At 42.0% G+C, this 15,541-nt stretch overlaps 1 protein-coding gene across 4 annotated transcripts in view; it reads right to left on the reverse strand.

Moving 5' to 3' along the window:
• The window catches only part of LOC134082866 (NACHT, LRR and PYD domains-containing protein 1 homolog), a 50,564-nt gene that overhangs the window by 17,211 nt on the left and 17,812 nt on the right, over positions 1-15,541 (reverse strand). For all 4 annotated transcript variants that reach the window (XM_062538887.1, XM_062538889.1, XM_062538888.1 and 1 more), the window contains exons 3-4: positions 1,223-1,342; positions 50-183 (exon numbers count right to left, since the gene is read on the reverse strand). In XM_062538887.1, coding sequence (XP_062394871.1) covers positions 50-183; positions 1,223-1,342 — 254 coding nt within the window. The remainder of the gene's footprint in view (positions 1-49; positions 184-1,222; positions 1,343-15,541) is intronic.

The following is a 15,541-nucleotide window of genomic DNA, read 5'->3' on the forward strand; positions in this document are numbered from 1 at the left end:
CACACACACACACACACACACACACACACACACACCAGTTTTCTGTCACCTGTATCAGCTTTTGCAGGGTTGTTTGGCCACAGCGGATGCTGATCTTCCAGTTCTTGTTCCTCTCCTTGCCTCCCAGCTTCTCAAACTCAGGAGGTGTGTACCATTGACCCTGATGAAAAAAACACTTCTCTCCTGCCGTACAAACAGACACAAACAGACCCTTTCAGATGATCCAGAACACAGCTGTGTGCCTGGTCTTCAATCGACCCAATACGGCACGTTACCCCACTGCTCCACTTTATCTGTAGAAGCCGCCCGCATTAAATTAAAATTAGATGCTAATGCTTGTCTACAAAGTAGTCTTCAGCATTTATTTGAATGCTCTCATGAAGGCATATGGTACCTCCAGATAATGAACATCACCTGGCCCTGCTGCCTGTACGTTCACAACAATCCAAACTTTTCTCATATTATGTAGTTTCCCGATGGTGAAACGTGTTACAAATTCCTACCAGGGGCGTCCCTCTCTATTTTCAAAAACTCCCTGAAGACTTTTGTGTGCGTGTGTTTTTGTTTCAGCTACGTTTTGCATTATGCATTGCCATTTGGTGTGTAATTTGTTTTGTCTTGTTTATGTGAAAGCAATAAAAAATATATTCACAAAAAAAAAAAAAAACCTCCCTGAAGACCCAACTCTTCCGAGAGTACCTCTTTCCTAGCACTACTAACAAATGGACATGCTTAATCTAGCATTTAGAGTAGAGTAACCTCCTTCTCTAACCTGACTTTCCCTTTTCTTCTTCATATAGTATGTATGGTTATTTATTTTTTGCTAGTGGTACTTATTGCTGAACCAACATGTCGTAGTTGTACTGTACCTTGACTGTTCCTTTTTAAAAGTCGCTGTGGATAAAAGCGTCAGCTGAATAACTGAGGGGGGAATTCTCCCATGCATGTAAGGGTGTGTAAGCTAAAAAAAAAAGCGCGTAGCTACACACATTTCACTCTGCATTTTGGGAGGAGCAATCCCAGAATGTAAGCGTTTCTTAGGTATACAACTCTTGCACGCATTCTGCCATGGCTTAAGCACCTTTCCAGCTACGTGCTCTGGAGGGCTGTATCTAGGTCGAGCTGATACTGTAGATAGATGATGATTGATAAATGCAAGTGAGCTCCTGTAGTTGGAGTTACAAACTGTAACTTTCAGGGCACTTCAGAGAGGATGCCTCACCTTTGGCTAGTTTGTCTTTGTGTAAGGTCCCATCTTTGTCCCCACAGGTGACGGGCAGCTGGGTCTTATACACAGACCAGTTCCAGATGTCCTCTGTGCCCCCTTTGGTCAGAGGAGTGCCTGGAAAACACAACAGGAACTTGGCAAACGTAAAGGTCAAAGGGACACATAAAGCAGCTCAGAGAGCTGAAACAGATTGCACATTTATGCTAATAAACGTCCATCCAGTTTAGGCACATTATATCCTAGATCAAACATTTTCAACTGATTGTAACATATGGACCACCTCATGCCTCAAAAGCAACCTGAGAACCACTACTGACAAAAAAACCTGCAACAACTTGGCCATCACAATTGGAGCAATAGGCTAATTCTTCTAAGAAATTAGTTTCTAATTGGATTTATTTGAAGGTTAGTATTTCCTAGTAGCTCAAAATTCCCATTGCCGTAATTTCCCAACAAATAGCTGTGTCTTATACATTGATTTTGCAAAATGTCTTCAGCTATGAAGTTAGTGCACAGGGGGCAATTAATATGGTATTCATTTGGTTGTTTCAACTTTCCTAAAACACTGTCCTGCGGCTTATCCACAATGTGGCTAATACATAGGAAATTACTGTAGGGCCTACTGTATGTGCAGGCATATGCATAAAGCTTATTTTTTTTGCAGCTGTTAACATCTCAAATTTAAAATCTAATAAAGTCAAATGGAGAAATGGAAGAATGGAAGAATGGAAGAATCAGATTTACAGTACAACACATTAGCTCTGTTCAGACCTTTTTCTAAGTTGGATGGAAGTTAATATACATAGATAGATAGATATATAGATAGATAGATAGATAGACAGATAGATATGTATACTTTATTAATCCCCAAGGGGAAATTACAGTGTTACAGCAGCTATACACAAACACAACATCCAACATATACATACAAACATACATAAATTAAATTATTAAAATGTTATTCCTTTCACTCTGCTCAGGGGAATCATTATAAAGTACTACTGCAGTGGGTAAAAGAGTCTTTCTGTATCTGTCTTTCTTACAGCTTAAGGCTGGCTTACATTGCACGATTTTGGTCTGTTTTAACAGTCGGCGACTAAATTTCCAAAATCGGAAATTTGGGAGTTGTAGGCCTACTGAAATCGCAGCGCGCTCCCGTCATCTAAATCGTTTAGTGTAAGGTGCCAATCTTAGCGGTTTTAAGTCCGTCGGAGGCAGTCTTTTTCTAGTTTTGCCGTTACGACAATATCAAACATGTTTGATATTATCGGAAGTCTTTTCAGTCGTGGCTCATGCAAATAGTGACGTGAACATTAAAAACCAATAGTATGGCCCCAGCCGTGGCGCAACTGGCTGGGGCACCTGCACCGCACGCCGGCGACCCGGGTTCGATTCCCACCCCGTGGTCCTTTCCGGATCCCACCCCAGCTCTCTCTCCCACTCGCTTCCTGTCATTCTCTCTACTGTCCTGTCCAATTAAAGGCATAAAAAGCCCAAAAAATAACCTTTAAAAAAAAAAAAAAAAAAAAAAAAAAAAAAAAAACCAATAGTATGGTTATGGTTATGGTTATGGTTATGGTTATTTAGCAGACGCCTTTGTCCAAAGCGACATACAAATAAATAACAATACAAATTAAATAACAGTGAACAATTACAAAAAGGGAGAATAGCAATAGTACTGTATCAATAAACAATCAATTAAGCACTAACCTAATGAGAAATAAAACAATGAAATGAGAATTGCAATCAAATAAGTCACTCAGTTAATTATATAATAACAATAACTATAGTATGGTATGGCTAAATTTAAGGACAATAGCAGAATAAATGTCAAATTCTAACAATGGACAAATTATAATAAAACAATACTATTATACAAACCATAACACATAACAAACGCTCAAAAGACTAAGTGCATATTAAACAAATATGCCTTAAGACCCCTCTTGAAAGATCCAAAACTGTTGCTGGAACGGAGAGCACTGGGCAACTCATTCCACCAACACGGAACCACTGAAGAATAGGATCTACAGTTTGACCTAGCATGAATGGTTTGTCGACATAACAGACGCTCCTCAGAAGATCGCAATGGGCGGTTGGGAATGTACATCTTGATCAAAGAACTGAAGTAGCTAGGAGCAGATCCAGTCAGTGTCCTATAGGCCAGAGTGAGAGATTTAAATTTAATTCTGGCTACTATAGGGAGCCAGTGGAGAGTAACTAGGAGAGGGGTTACATGCGTCCTCTTTGGCTGATTGAAGACCAGTCGTGCTGCAGCATTCTGAATCAACTGTAGTGGTCTTAATACGCAAGCAGGTAGGCCAGCTAACAGGGAATTGCAGTAGTCCTTGCGCGAACATGAAACAGGAAGGGGCAAAATAGGCGACAGCTGTAGCCTTTATGATTATTTGTTATTTCATTTCTTATAATTTATTAGTCGGTTGTTCTACGTGACAGAACAGCTCTATATCTGTTAGTGATGTCACACATCAAACAATGCTGCAGAAACGCGAAAAAATTACTTTGATATGAGTAGGCTATCATGTGATTTCCTGTGAATGATGACGTGTAGCCTATTGCACGATGGAAATAATTTGAAGGAATCTAGCAGCAGTCTTGTAAATAGTGACCCACAGTCTTTGCAAAATCCTAATCTGAGACTGGCCTGTGACTAGACTGTGACTAAAACCTCAATGAATTGTCTTTAGATGTGAGAGGGTCTGAGACTGTAGTTTTTCAAAAATCTTTTCCAAATCTTTGCAAAGTCTGGCAATGTAAGGTAGGCTTTAGTTGGTGTAGCCTCCAACTAAAAACACGTTTTTGCTTGACCAGTAAATCGTGTAGTGGATGTGAGGTATTGTCCAATATATTTAAAGGTTTGTGCAGCATCCTTCTCTCCACCACCAACTCCAGGGAATCTAGGGCTGACCCCAACACAAAGCCAGCCTTCCTAATGATCTTATTCAGTCTTTTAGTTTCCCTGGCTGTTATACTGCATCCCCAACAGATGGCAGAAAAGAAAATTGCACTAGCAACAACACTCTGATAAAACATATTCAACATTTTACTGCACATTGAATGACCTGAGCTTCCTCAAGAAATATAATCTACTTTGCCCCTTCTTGTATACAGCCTGAGGGGGTATTCACACCTGCCTTGTTTAGTTTGATTAAAACGAACTCAAGTTCGTTTCTTGCTTGGTTCGGACCTTTTTGACTGGTGTGAATACAATCACTCGAACTCTAGTGCGGACCAAACAAGCGGACCGAGACCCAGCTGAGGAGGTGGTCTCGGAGCGGTTCCTATCGAACCCTGGGGCGGTTCGTTTATGGTGTGAAAGCAGACCGACCTCGATCCGACCCAGTTACAGAAATCTACCTTTTTTGGATTTGACAAGCTCCCGTAGTTTTTGCACATTATGGGAAATGTAGGATAGCTCCGTGATGCACAACAGCTGTAAGCAGCAGTGGGCTAACGCTTTTTTGCCAACAATAATTTGATTTTGCATCTCCTACCCGTTCCGTCTTCCGTAGGCCTGCTGTTAGCATGTTGGACACACATGAGAGCTCTTCTCAGCTGTTTTGTTGCACGTCTTCGTCGTTGCCAAATTACGAGCATCATATTGTTAAACTTGCATCAAACGGTCTTGACGCTCAAGCACTTCTGCAAAGCTGTAACTGTATAAACTATATTGCTAGGATAATAACGAGTACAGTACGCAAACATAGTATTTACGTGGGCCAACTTTGACTTTGGCTTCCTATTCTTCACCCCACCTACACGTTTACCAGCCAATGGCTGAACGACCTTAGCACATGTGCTTTTGTTTATAAATTCTGGTCCGGTTGCAATTAATCACGGTGTGAAAGCGAACCGCACTAAAAAAGAAAAAAAGAAAAAAAAATTGGTCCGGACCAAATAAGTGAACTAACGGACCTTCCTGGTGTGAATACGCCCTGAGTGTTGTGCCTTTGTTGGGGGTCCAGAAAGGAAACATTTTGTGTCTTTCTGCAGTAATGATTTTTAATTCTCATGAGTAATATTTTCAATTAAAATGCTTGCATGTTTTAGTTTGACATGGTATACATTGCACACATCCAGTTCGCTGTCGGGTAAAATATCTGGGACGGGGTCTCCAGGCCTGTAGATGGCACCCTGGGAGGGAGGTATGGGAATGGGGGACAGGTGCTATATAGCTGGCAGAGAAGAAGAAATGTTGAATGCCAGTGTGCAACACCTGAACCTTGCCTTGTCCGTTCTCTTTGTGTTTTAAGGTATGTTTAATTTTAATCTTAATGTTGCCATCTAAGATTGCTTTGTAGAAATGACTGGTTATGTGTTGAGTGATTCTCATTAAATGAATGTTAATGCAAGCAAATGTTTGGTGCCACCTGTCACTCCCTCAGGAAATACGCAAAGCCTTAGTTCTCAGTTACGGGTGGTTTATTTTTCTTTCTTTATTCTAATCTTCGTCCACCGTCGAACTGTTAAGAGTTCAGTAATAAACACAATACATGCACTCAGTTAAAAGGTAATATAAAACACTCAAATCACATATCAACATTTAGCAATTAAGTCCACATACCTCGCTGGCTGCACACACCATGAGGGAATGAGAAACAAAAAACCCCACAGTCTTGCGATATAAAAAGCTTAAAAGGTCCAGTGTGAAAAAGTCTTAGGGCGTATTCACACCAGGAAGGTCCGTTAGTTCACTTATTTGGTCCGGACCAATTTTTTTAAATTTTTTTATTTTTTAGTGCGGTTCGCTTTCACACCGTGATTAATTGCAACCGGACCAGAATTTATAAACAAAAGCACATGTGCTAAGGTCGTTCAACCATTGGCTGGTAAACGTGTAGGTGGGGTGAAGAATAGGAAGCCAAAGTCAAAGTTGGCCCACGTAAATCTATGTTTGCGTACTGTACTCGTTATCATCCTAGCAATATAGTTTATACAGTTACAGCTTTGCAGAAGTGCTTGAGCGTCAAGACCGTTTGATGCAAGTTTAACAATATCATGCTCGTAATTTTGCAACGACGAAGACGTGCAACAAAACAGCTGAGAAGAGCTCTCATGTGTGTCCAACATGCTAACAGCAGGCCTACGGAAGACGGAACGGGTAGGAGATGCAAAATCAAATTATTGTTGGCAAAAAAGCGTTAGCCCACTGCTGCTTACAGCTGTTGTGCGTCACGGAGCTATCCTACATTTCCCATAATGCGCAAAAACTACGGGAGCTCGTCAAATCCAAAAAAGGTAGATTTCTGTAACTGGGTCGGATCGAGGTCGGTCTGCTTTCACACCATAAACGAACCGCACCAGGGTTCGATAGGAACCGCTCTGAGACCACCTCCTCAGCTGGGTCTCGGTCCGCTTGTTTGGTCCGCACTAGAGTTCGAGTGATTGTATTCACACCAGTTAAAAAGGTCCGAACCAAGCAAGAAACGAACTTGAGTTCGTTTTAATCGAACTAAACAAGGCAGGTGTGAATACCCCCTTAAACTACGTGGAATGCCGACATGACCACGAGTTATCACCGGTTATCACACGCACAGCACTCGGCCGTCCAGGTGAGCTGTGCAACACTTTCAAATGTCCGTGTGGAACATGTACTAAATTGACCTTTAGGCCTGTCAGGTGATGCAACACACACAAAAGGTAAATCAAAATATACACAACATAATATCGCAAATCATAACAACAATAACCAAAATCATACAAAACAAAATCAACCTTGGCAGTTACACTCCCACCAAATCATAACAGTGATTTCACCTAATTCATTTTAGACATTGTACTCACATTTTACCCTGAATTGACCTTAAGTTATGGTTGCAAAGGAACCCATGACTTTCATTCAGCCTCAAGCAATAAAATGATCTTTTGCACAGGTCTCTCAAGATAAACATGCTTAGAGGTGCGCTTCCCTTGCTCGTCTAAGGTGGAGTCATTCATGAGCAATTTCACCTTTCTGACTCTGCCATCAGTACTAGGATATACCTCTACTACCCTTGCCAATCTCCATTTATTGCGTGGAGTACCATCCTCTTTTAGGATGACAATGTCATTGACCCTTGTGTTTCTTTTATCCTTTTGCCATACTTGTCTTAGTTGGAGATTAAGTAAATACTCCTTCTTCCATCTAGTCCAAAATTCATTCGCCAAGAACTGCACCTGTCGCCATTTCTTGCGTAGGTACAGATCCTGACTCACAAACTGCCCAGGAGGGGGTGCTGTAATACTGGATTTCATTGTAAGGAAGTGATTTGGAGTAAGAGGTTCAAGACTCAATGGATCATGTAAATGCTCGGTTGTCAGAGGTCTACTATTTATAATAGCCATTACTTCATAGAGAAAGGTTCTTAGTGAGGCACTGTCAAGTCTTTTACCAGCCTGATCAAGGATTGCTGTTAGAACACTTCTGATCGTTCTAATCTGCCTTTCCCAGACACCTCCCATATGGCTTGATGATGGAATGTTCATTTTGAACTCACATCCATGTTCCTTCAACTGTTCCTGATTGAGGTCTTCCATTGCCTTCATGAACTCTCTTTGAGCGCCTACAAAGTTGGTACCTTGATCACATCTCAACTGCCGAACCTTTCCACGAATTGCAATAAATGCTCGCAATGCATTAATGAACGCATCTGTAGTAAGGTCCTCCAGCATTTCAATATGTATGGCTCTAGAACACATACAAGTGAAGAGCAGGCCGTACCTTTTCAGTTCCTTTCTCCCTTCCTTCACATAAAATGGTCCGAAGCAATCTAAGCCGCAATAAGTGAATGGGGATGTCACTTCCATTCTTTCTGGTGGTAAATCTGCCATCTTGGGATCTTGTGTGGGCCTTCTGTACCTTCTACAGATCAAACACTTGTAGATGTGGGAGGAAACTGCACTGCTGCACCCTATGATCCAAATTCCGTTGGAACGTAATTCATTTACAGTTAATCCTCTTCCTTGGTGGTGCACCTTCTCGTGGTAGTGCTTGATGAGTAAGGACGACACATGACTTGACCGTGGCATTATGGCAGGATGTTTGATGTGTGGATGAAGAACAGATCTTGTCAACCGCCCTCCAACCCTAAGCACACCATCTTCATCTACAAATGGGCTGAGTTTGTACAATTTATTTGCCTTATCTCTGGATTTTACTTCGTTGGATTGCTTTACGCTTTTGATTTCACCACTGAATGCTTCCATTTGAGCCAATTTGTTTATGAAAAGTTCAGTTTCTTGTCTTTCTTTGATGCTTGTAGCTCCATTTACTCTTGGGCTAACACCCTTTACCTGCTTGGCATAACGCTTGAGACAAGCAATCGCCTTGACGACCCTTCTCCAGTCAGAAAACTTAGTCAGATGACTTAACAATGTCCTCTCTTCCTTTACTTCAGTACTCAACACTTGGATTTTTCTCAGCTCAGGATCCTCATCATTGACCTCTCCCACCCTAACATCTCCAATGAGTAGCTGCTCCTTCCATAGAAAATCTGGACCTGTGAACCAATTGGAAGACATCAGCTGATCTACAGTTAGGCCTCTTGATGCATGATCTGCAGGGTTGTCTTCCGAGCGTACAAAGTGCCATTTCATGGAATCTGTAAGAGACTTGATTCTTTGGATTCTGTTTGCCACAAACACCTGGAAACGCCTGGCATCATTATTTATATATCCAAGAACAACCTTTGAGTCAGTCCAGAAATATTCTTGAAGCCCTTCTATTTCCAGCTCATTTCTAAGCATGACACTTGTCCTTGCTGCCACCACTGCTGCAGATAATTCAAGCCGGGGTATTGTAGTTACCTTAGTAGGGGCAACACGCGCTTTCCCCATGACCAATGAACAATAGACATCTCCACAGGCACTGATTACTCTGAGATAAGTGCATTCCCCATAACCTGTGCTGCTAGCATCTGAGAAATGATGGAACTCATACTGCTTAACGTCTGTGAATTTCGCTGGCACATAGCACCTTCTGATCCTTACACTGGATAAGTTTGGGAGATCTTGTAGCCACAACTCCCACTGTATTCCACACTCTTCTGGGAGTGGCTCATCCCAACCAACCTTGTCTCGACAGAGGTGTTGTAGGATCTGTTTCCCACGAAGGATAAAGGGTGCTACAAAACCCAACGGGTCATAGATGGAAGCGACCGTACCCAACACTCCCCTTCTAGTCATTGGACGTTCCTTGACAATAATTCTGAATTGGAAGTCATCAGAGGATACACACCATTGGACGCCGAGAACTCGTTCCATGAATGGTTCTCCAAAGGTCATGTCCAGATCTTTGATGCTTGGAGCGCACTCTTCCTCTGGAATTGATCTCAAAACCTCCTTGCTGTTAGAAATGAACTTATGTAAATGAAGCTTGCCCATCATACAGAGTTGTCTTGCTTCCTTGATAAGCTGGATTGCTTCAGCATCAGAGGTCACACTCGCAAGCCCATCGTCAACATAAAAGTTTCTCTGGATGAATGTAACAGTGTTTTGGTTAAACTGACCTTGACCTTTGGCAGCTAGATGTTGAAACCCAAAGTTGGCACAGCCAGGTGAAGATGCTGCCCCGAATAGGTGAACCTTCATTCGAAAAATTGATGGTGGTGACTTAAGATCACGATTCTTCCACCATAAAAACCTCAGATAGTCTTGGTCTTGGGGCCTTACATGGAATTGATGAAACATTTGTTCCACATCACATGTTATGGCGACTGGGCCTTTGCGAAACCTACAGAGAACTCCCAGCAAGGTGTTTGTGAGCTCTGGTCCAGTGAGGAGGTGGTCATTTAAGGATGTGTCCTGAAACCGTGCTGAACAATCGAAGACGACACGTATCTTCCCAGGCTTTTGAGGGTGATAAACCCCATGATGGGGAATATACCAAACGGGATTACTGCTGACCTGTTCTTCTGGAACTTGTTCTGCATCGCCACGGTTGATAAGGTCTTCCATGAAGTTAAAGTAGTCTGAACGGTATTTCTGATCCCTTTTGAGTCTTCTTCCCAAACACATCAAACGTTGAACAGCACAGGACTTGTTGTTGGGTAGTCTTGGTCCATCTTGCTTAAAAGGTAGAGGCATTTCAAGATGACCATCTGGCTTGTGTTTTATTCCATCTTTCAGCTTAGTCAGAAATTGAAGATCTTCCTGAGAAAGTGTTGCATCTTCTCCTGCTTGCTCGCTGAAATCAGATTCAAGCACCTTCATGACATCATCAGGGGTGATCATTTCCTTGATCCGAGTTCTAAAGACAAAGTGAACTTCACCTTTGAGCTGGATTGGCGAGTTGTGTTTGGGAGTTACTTGTCTTACGAAGATGCGATGACTTACACCGATTGCATCACCATGGTGTTCCATAGGGTCGCAATAGCTTACTATACTCCATCCTAGGTCAGTTTTTTGTGCGAACGGTTGGTTTTCTTCTCCACACACAACTTCCCTTGGCATAAGAGCTTGTGGGCAATTATACCCAATCAACAGGCCAATTTCACAATCCTTTAATGGAGAAATGTCTTCTGCAAGATGTTCTAAATGTGGCCACGCTTTAGCAGTTTCTGGAATGGGAATATGCGATCTCGTAGCAGGAATGAATTCCCTTGTGTAAACTGTTGGCACTGTGATCCTTTTGGAGGAAAACAGCCCTCTTATCCTTAAGCCCTTGAGCCTTTTGCTGGACACAATTGTGCCTGTCGATGACATAGTGGACAGTTTCAGCTTCATCTGTTCAGTTTCTGCATCTAAAGCGTCAGCCACTTCTTCTATAATGAAGGACGAATCACTTTGTGAATCTAGAAGGGCATACACCAGAACTTCCTTGCCCGAGTCACTTGACACATAGACAGGTACTATTGTTGAAGTCTGGATAGTACTATTGCCATCTTTAACAATTCTATTAGATGTACTTGTGGTAATGTTGTGTGGCATTGAATATGGCTTTTTCTGACTGGTTTATTACCTCGGATTGTCCTCGATTAGATTCTTGAGTTGAGCGCTCTTCGTGTAGGCATGTAGGGTGACGCCTTGAGCAGATATCACAAGTCATCCGTCTCCTACAGTTCTTTGATTGGTGGCCAGGATTTAAGCAACCAAAGCAGAGTTTATGAGTCTGGATGAATTTGACTCGATCGGCAACTTGACTTTCAAGAAATGCATAACACTTGTGTAGGCTGTGACCTGCTATATTACAAAACGTGCATGTGTCCGAGTTCCTCTCACTGGTGTCGACAGTAAAGATCTGGGCACCAATGTTCTGATTCTTGAAAGGCACAGCATTCTGGTTCTTGTTCTTTGCCTTTTCAGATTCACATGATTGTAATGCTTGATAAGATGTTATTGGATTGCAAGCTATACTAGCTTCCATTGAAAGGAATGTCACAAAATAACTAAATGTTGGAAATCTTCCATGCTCTAACAGGTAGTGTGTGGCACTTCGGTTCCATCTAAGGCTTAACCATTCAGGCAGCTTGGCAGTAAGTTTTTGGTTTTCCATTGAGTCATTAAGAACATGTAAATTCTCATTGTGAGTCATAGCATATTCACAACTGCGTAGGAAATCAACAAATCTTCTTAGTTCGGCACTCTCTCTAGTTGCTATTCTTGGCCAGGAAAGCAATTTGTCTCTAAAAGCTTTAGCAATGACAAATGGTTGGCCATATCTTTCATTAAGGAGATCCCAGGCCGCACTGTATGAATCTTCTGAGCCAAGCAAAAAATGACCCTCTAAAGCCTCTCTGACTACCCCACCGACGTATTTCTGAAGGAAAAAGACCTTTTCTGAGGTGGGAATATTTTTTCTCTCAATTAAGGTCTGAAAGGATGACCTCCAGTGGTTAAACTTAAGTGGATCGCCATTAAAGATGGAAGGCTCTGGAACTGGTAGTCTGTTCGCTGATATAGCCTCGGCCAAAACCCTCACAAAATTCCCAGTGTCGCTTGGATACGCACTTCCCACAGTCATGTCTTGTGGTGGTTGCAAATGCCTGTCCACCGATTTAACTTGCTTAACTGCATGCACAGCTGTGGGAAGCTCAACATGTTGTAATGCAGGCTCCTGGTCTAGGTCAATGTTTTCGTCAAAGATTTGAAGCTTTGCCTTGGCAGCATTTATCCTTTTTAGTTCTTCCAAGCGATCAAGCTCTCTTTTTAGGATGTCAACAGACCGTTTTCTGGTAGCATTCTCTTCTTGCTGCGTCCTCAGGAAGGCCGCCTCTCGTTTCTGTCTTTCCATCTTGCGTTCAACTTCTTCCTTTTCCTCCTGTAAGAGATGAACCAACGCAGCTTCTTCTTGGTCTGCAGCCATCTGCTTCTCCTCCGCTTCGAGTCTTCGGAGCTCGTCTTGGCGGCGCTCTTGCTCTGCCATGATTCTCAATACAGCTGATTCTCAATACAGCTGAATATATTCAAACTCAACAGCAGCCTGTTGTCTTTTTACAAATGATGCGTTGGAATTAGTCTCATGGGCAGAAAGTGAAATACTTGAAGTTGAAGAGGCGAAAACAGAATCTGCATCGGGCCAAATCATCTCTTCATCTGTTCCTTGCATTTGAACATGAGCATTATGTGTGACAATCTTAGTGACCGATGTACTTTTGTCCAACTTGCAGCGTAGGTCATGGGATGGAGTGTCGATACTTCTGTATGCCTCATAAACTTTATTAAGATCAGTTAATTCTTTCTGCATTTGGCTTATGTTGTCTTGTAAGACGCTACTAGTATCCTGTCTCATGACAGATTTTTTAGCTACCTTTGTCAGAACCTTCCAGCATTCAAAAATCGAGTAGAAACGGCTCTACGAGGGTCTTCAGTTTGTATAACTGGTTGGGCAGTGTTAGAATTAACTGTTTGCTGTGGCTCTGTTGCTTCTTTTAAGGCAGCTACACCCTGCGGTTCTTTGTTTGACTGGGACATTTTATATTATTTTAAATAACTAGATGTACCGCAAAGCGATACACAATATGACCGCCGCTCAGTCCAGCACATTCTCTCCGCAAATATCAATCACGCTTGTGTTTCCATCGCCTACTCCATCCCTTCTGCAACTTTTATGTATGTAAATGAGTGTGTGCATGTGTGCGCTTGCTTTTGTGTATGAGTGCTTCTCTGTGTAGTGTGAGTGTGTGTCTGCTTGTGTGTGTGTTTTATGTGTCTCTGTGTATATGTTCACTGTGTTCTCTGCCGTCACTGTCACTCCAATATCGGATAACACACACACACACACACATACACACACTCACATACGCGCGTGTGCGCACACACACACACACACACACACACACACACACACACACACACATACAGAGGCACACACTCACACACACGCACACAAACACACACTCGCGCGCACACACACACACACACACACACACACTAGGGATGTAACGGTATGAAAATTTAACCCCACGGTTATAGTGACCAAAATTATCACGGTTTTCGGTATTATCGCGGTAGTTTAAAAAGATTGTGTACAATATGTTAAGAAAGCACTGATAGGTGTACACAAGCTGAAATAGTTTCAAAAAACTGTGACAGTGTTTATTACATTAAAAATATAGGCAAACCCTTATTGCCTTCAGCAGGATACCGATCATTCTCAGCAGTAGTCTCTGCTCAACCCTCCACACACACAGAAAATGGCTTGTCTTGTTCTATTGCATATTTTGAATTCATCAACTTTTTATATTTTGCTAATAGTTTATAATATTTTAGGATCTGCATAATTACTTATAGCTAAAAATATTCAGTAATTTGAATACTTCGTATTGATTTCTAAACTATTACACTTATCTTTAATGACATTACAGGGGTGTTGTGTAGGTCTAATTGAGTGCCTGTCCCTTTAAGAGAAGAGATACGTGAAGTAATTATATTAACCTTCATTCGGTTTTAGGAAAGTACTAGTCACCCATAGTTCAAGGATATCCGTTTTCATTGAATAACATGAATGTTCAAAAAATTAATAAAGTCAACAAAATTATTGCTGGGATCATAGAAAAGATAAGTGTCTTGCAATGTGAACTTCTATGATTTTGGTGAGCACAAGGCTAGGCTACATTAATGATAGACATGACGTGTGAGCTAACGGGATAGTTACCCTTTTCTCAAGATGTAAAAGTTTGCCAATGGGCTGTGTAGTTTTTTTCGGAAATTGAACACACAATTTCCTCATTGAGCACAACAGGGCTAAATGAACTTAATTCCATAGCCTATGTAGGTAGTTTACCGTGGCATTGTGCTCACTTTTTCCTTGGTTGGACATTTTAAATTGATTTGGAGTTTGGTATCTGTTATGTCCAACCCAGCGCTCAACATAAAACTTCACGGCATTCTCCTGATAACGTTAGTGGAATAGATTTAATGTGAACGTGTAGGCCTTCATAAAAAGACGCAGAGTGGCTACTTACAGCGCATATTTTGGGGTGAAAATGTTGCGCCCTTTAAAAGCAGGCGTAGCCTTATCCAAATCGTGGTTAAATCCATCAATAAGACAACAGAATTAGTAAGGTAAAGTTTTGTTTCATAGTAGCCTACCAGCTTGTGTCAAAAGCAGGCTCGGATGAAGCTGGGAGGAATTGAACACACGGTTACCACACCGTAGTATCAACCGTGATAATAATGATATTCCAAATGAACACGGTAATTGTTATCGTCAATATTTTTATCATGGTTTACCGTCACACCGGTAATCGTTACATCCCTAACACACACACACACAGGCACACCCAGAGAGAGAGAGAGAGAGAGAACACACACAGAATACACACAGATAACACAGACACAGAGAGAGAGAGAGAGAGAAGGAAAGAGAACACACACAGAACATGCACATACACACATATACACACACATGCAAACACACAGATGGGCACACAGAAACGCACCCACACACACAGGCTATAGTACATCACACACACACTGACTTCTCAGCTCCGGTGTGTGTGTGTGTGTGTGTGTGTGTGTGTGTGTGTGTGTGTGTGTGTGTGTGTGTGTGTGTGTGTGTGTGCACTGTGCATCTCTCTCTGTGTGTGTGTGTGTGTGAGGTGTGTGTAGGTGTGTGTGTGTAAGGGTGTATGTGTGCATGCGTGTGGGCGTGTTTGTGCATGTGTTTGTGTAATGTTTTATGTACATGTGTGTATGTAGTGGTGCGTGTGTGTGTAGGTATGCGTGTGTGTATTTATGTGTGTGTGTGTGTGTGTGTGTGTGTTCCTGCATGTTTGTTGCACCCAGAGCAACCATTCTCTTTTAAAACATATTTGGAAACTAGTTGATTAAAGGTTTCTAATGGTGTCACTTATATGTTTCTAGGACAAAAAC

This window comes from Sardina pilchardus, chromosome 6 (assembly GCF_963854185.1).
Source record: "Sardina pilchardus chromosome 6, fSarPil1.1, whole genome shotgun sequence".
Taxonomy (NCBI): Eukaryota; Metazoa; Chordata; class Actinopteri; order Clupeiformes; family Clupeidae; genus Sardina; species Sardina pilchardus.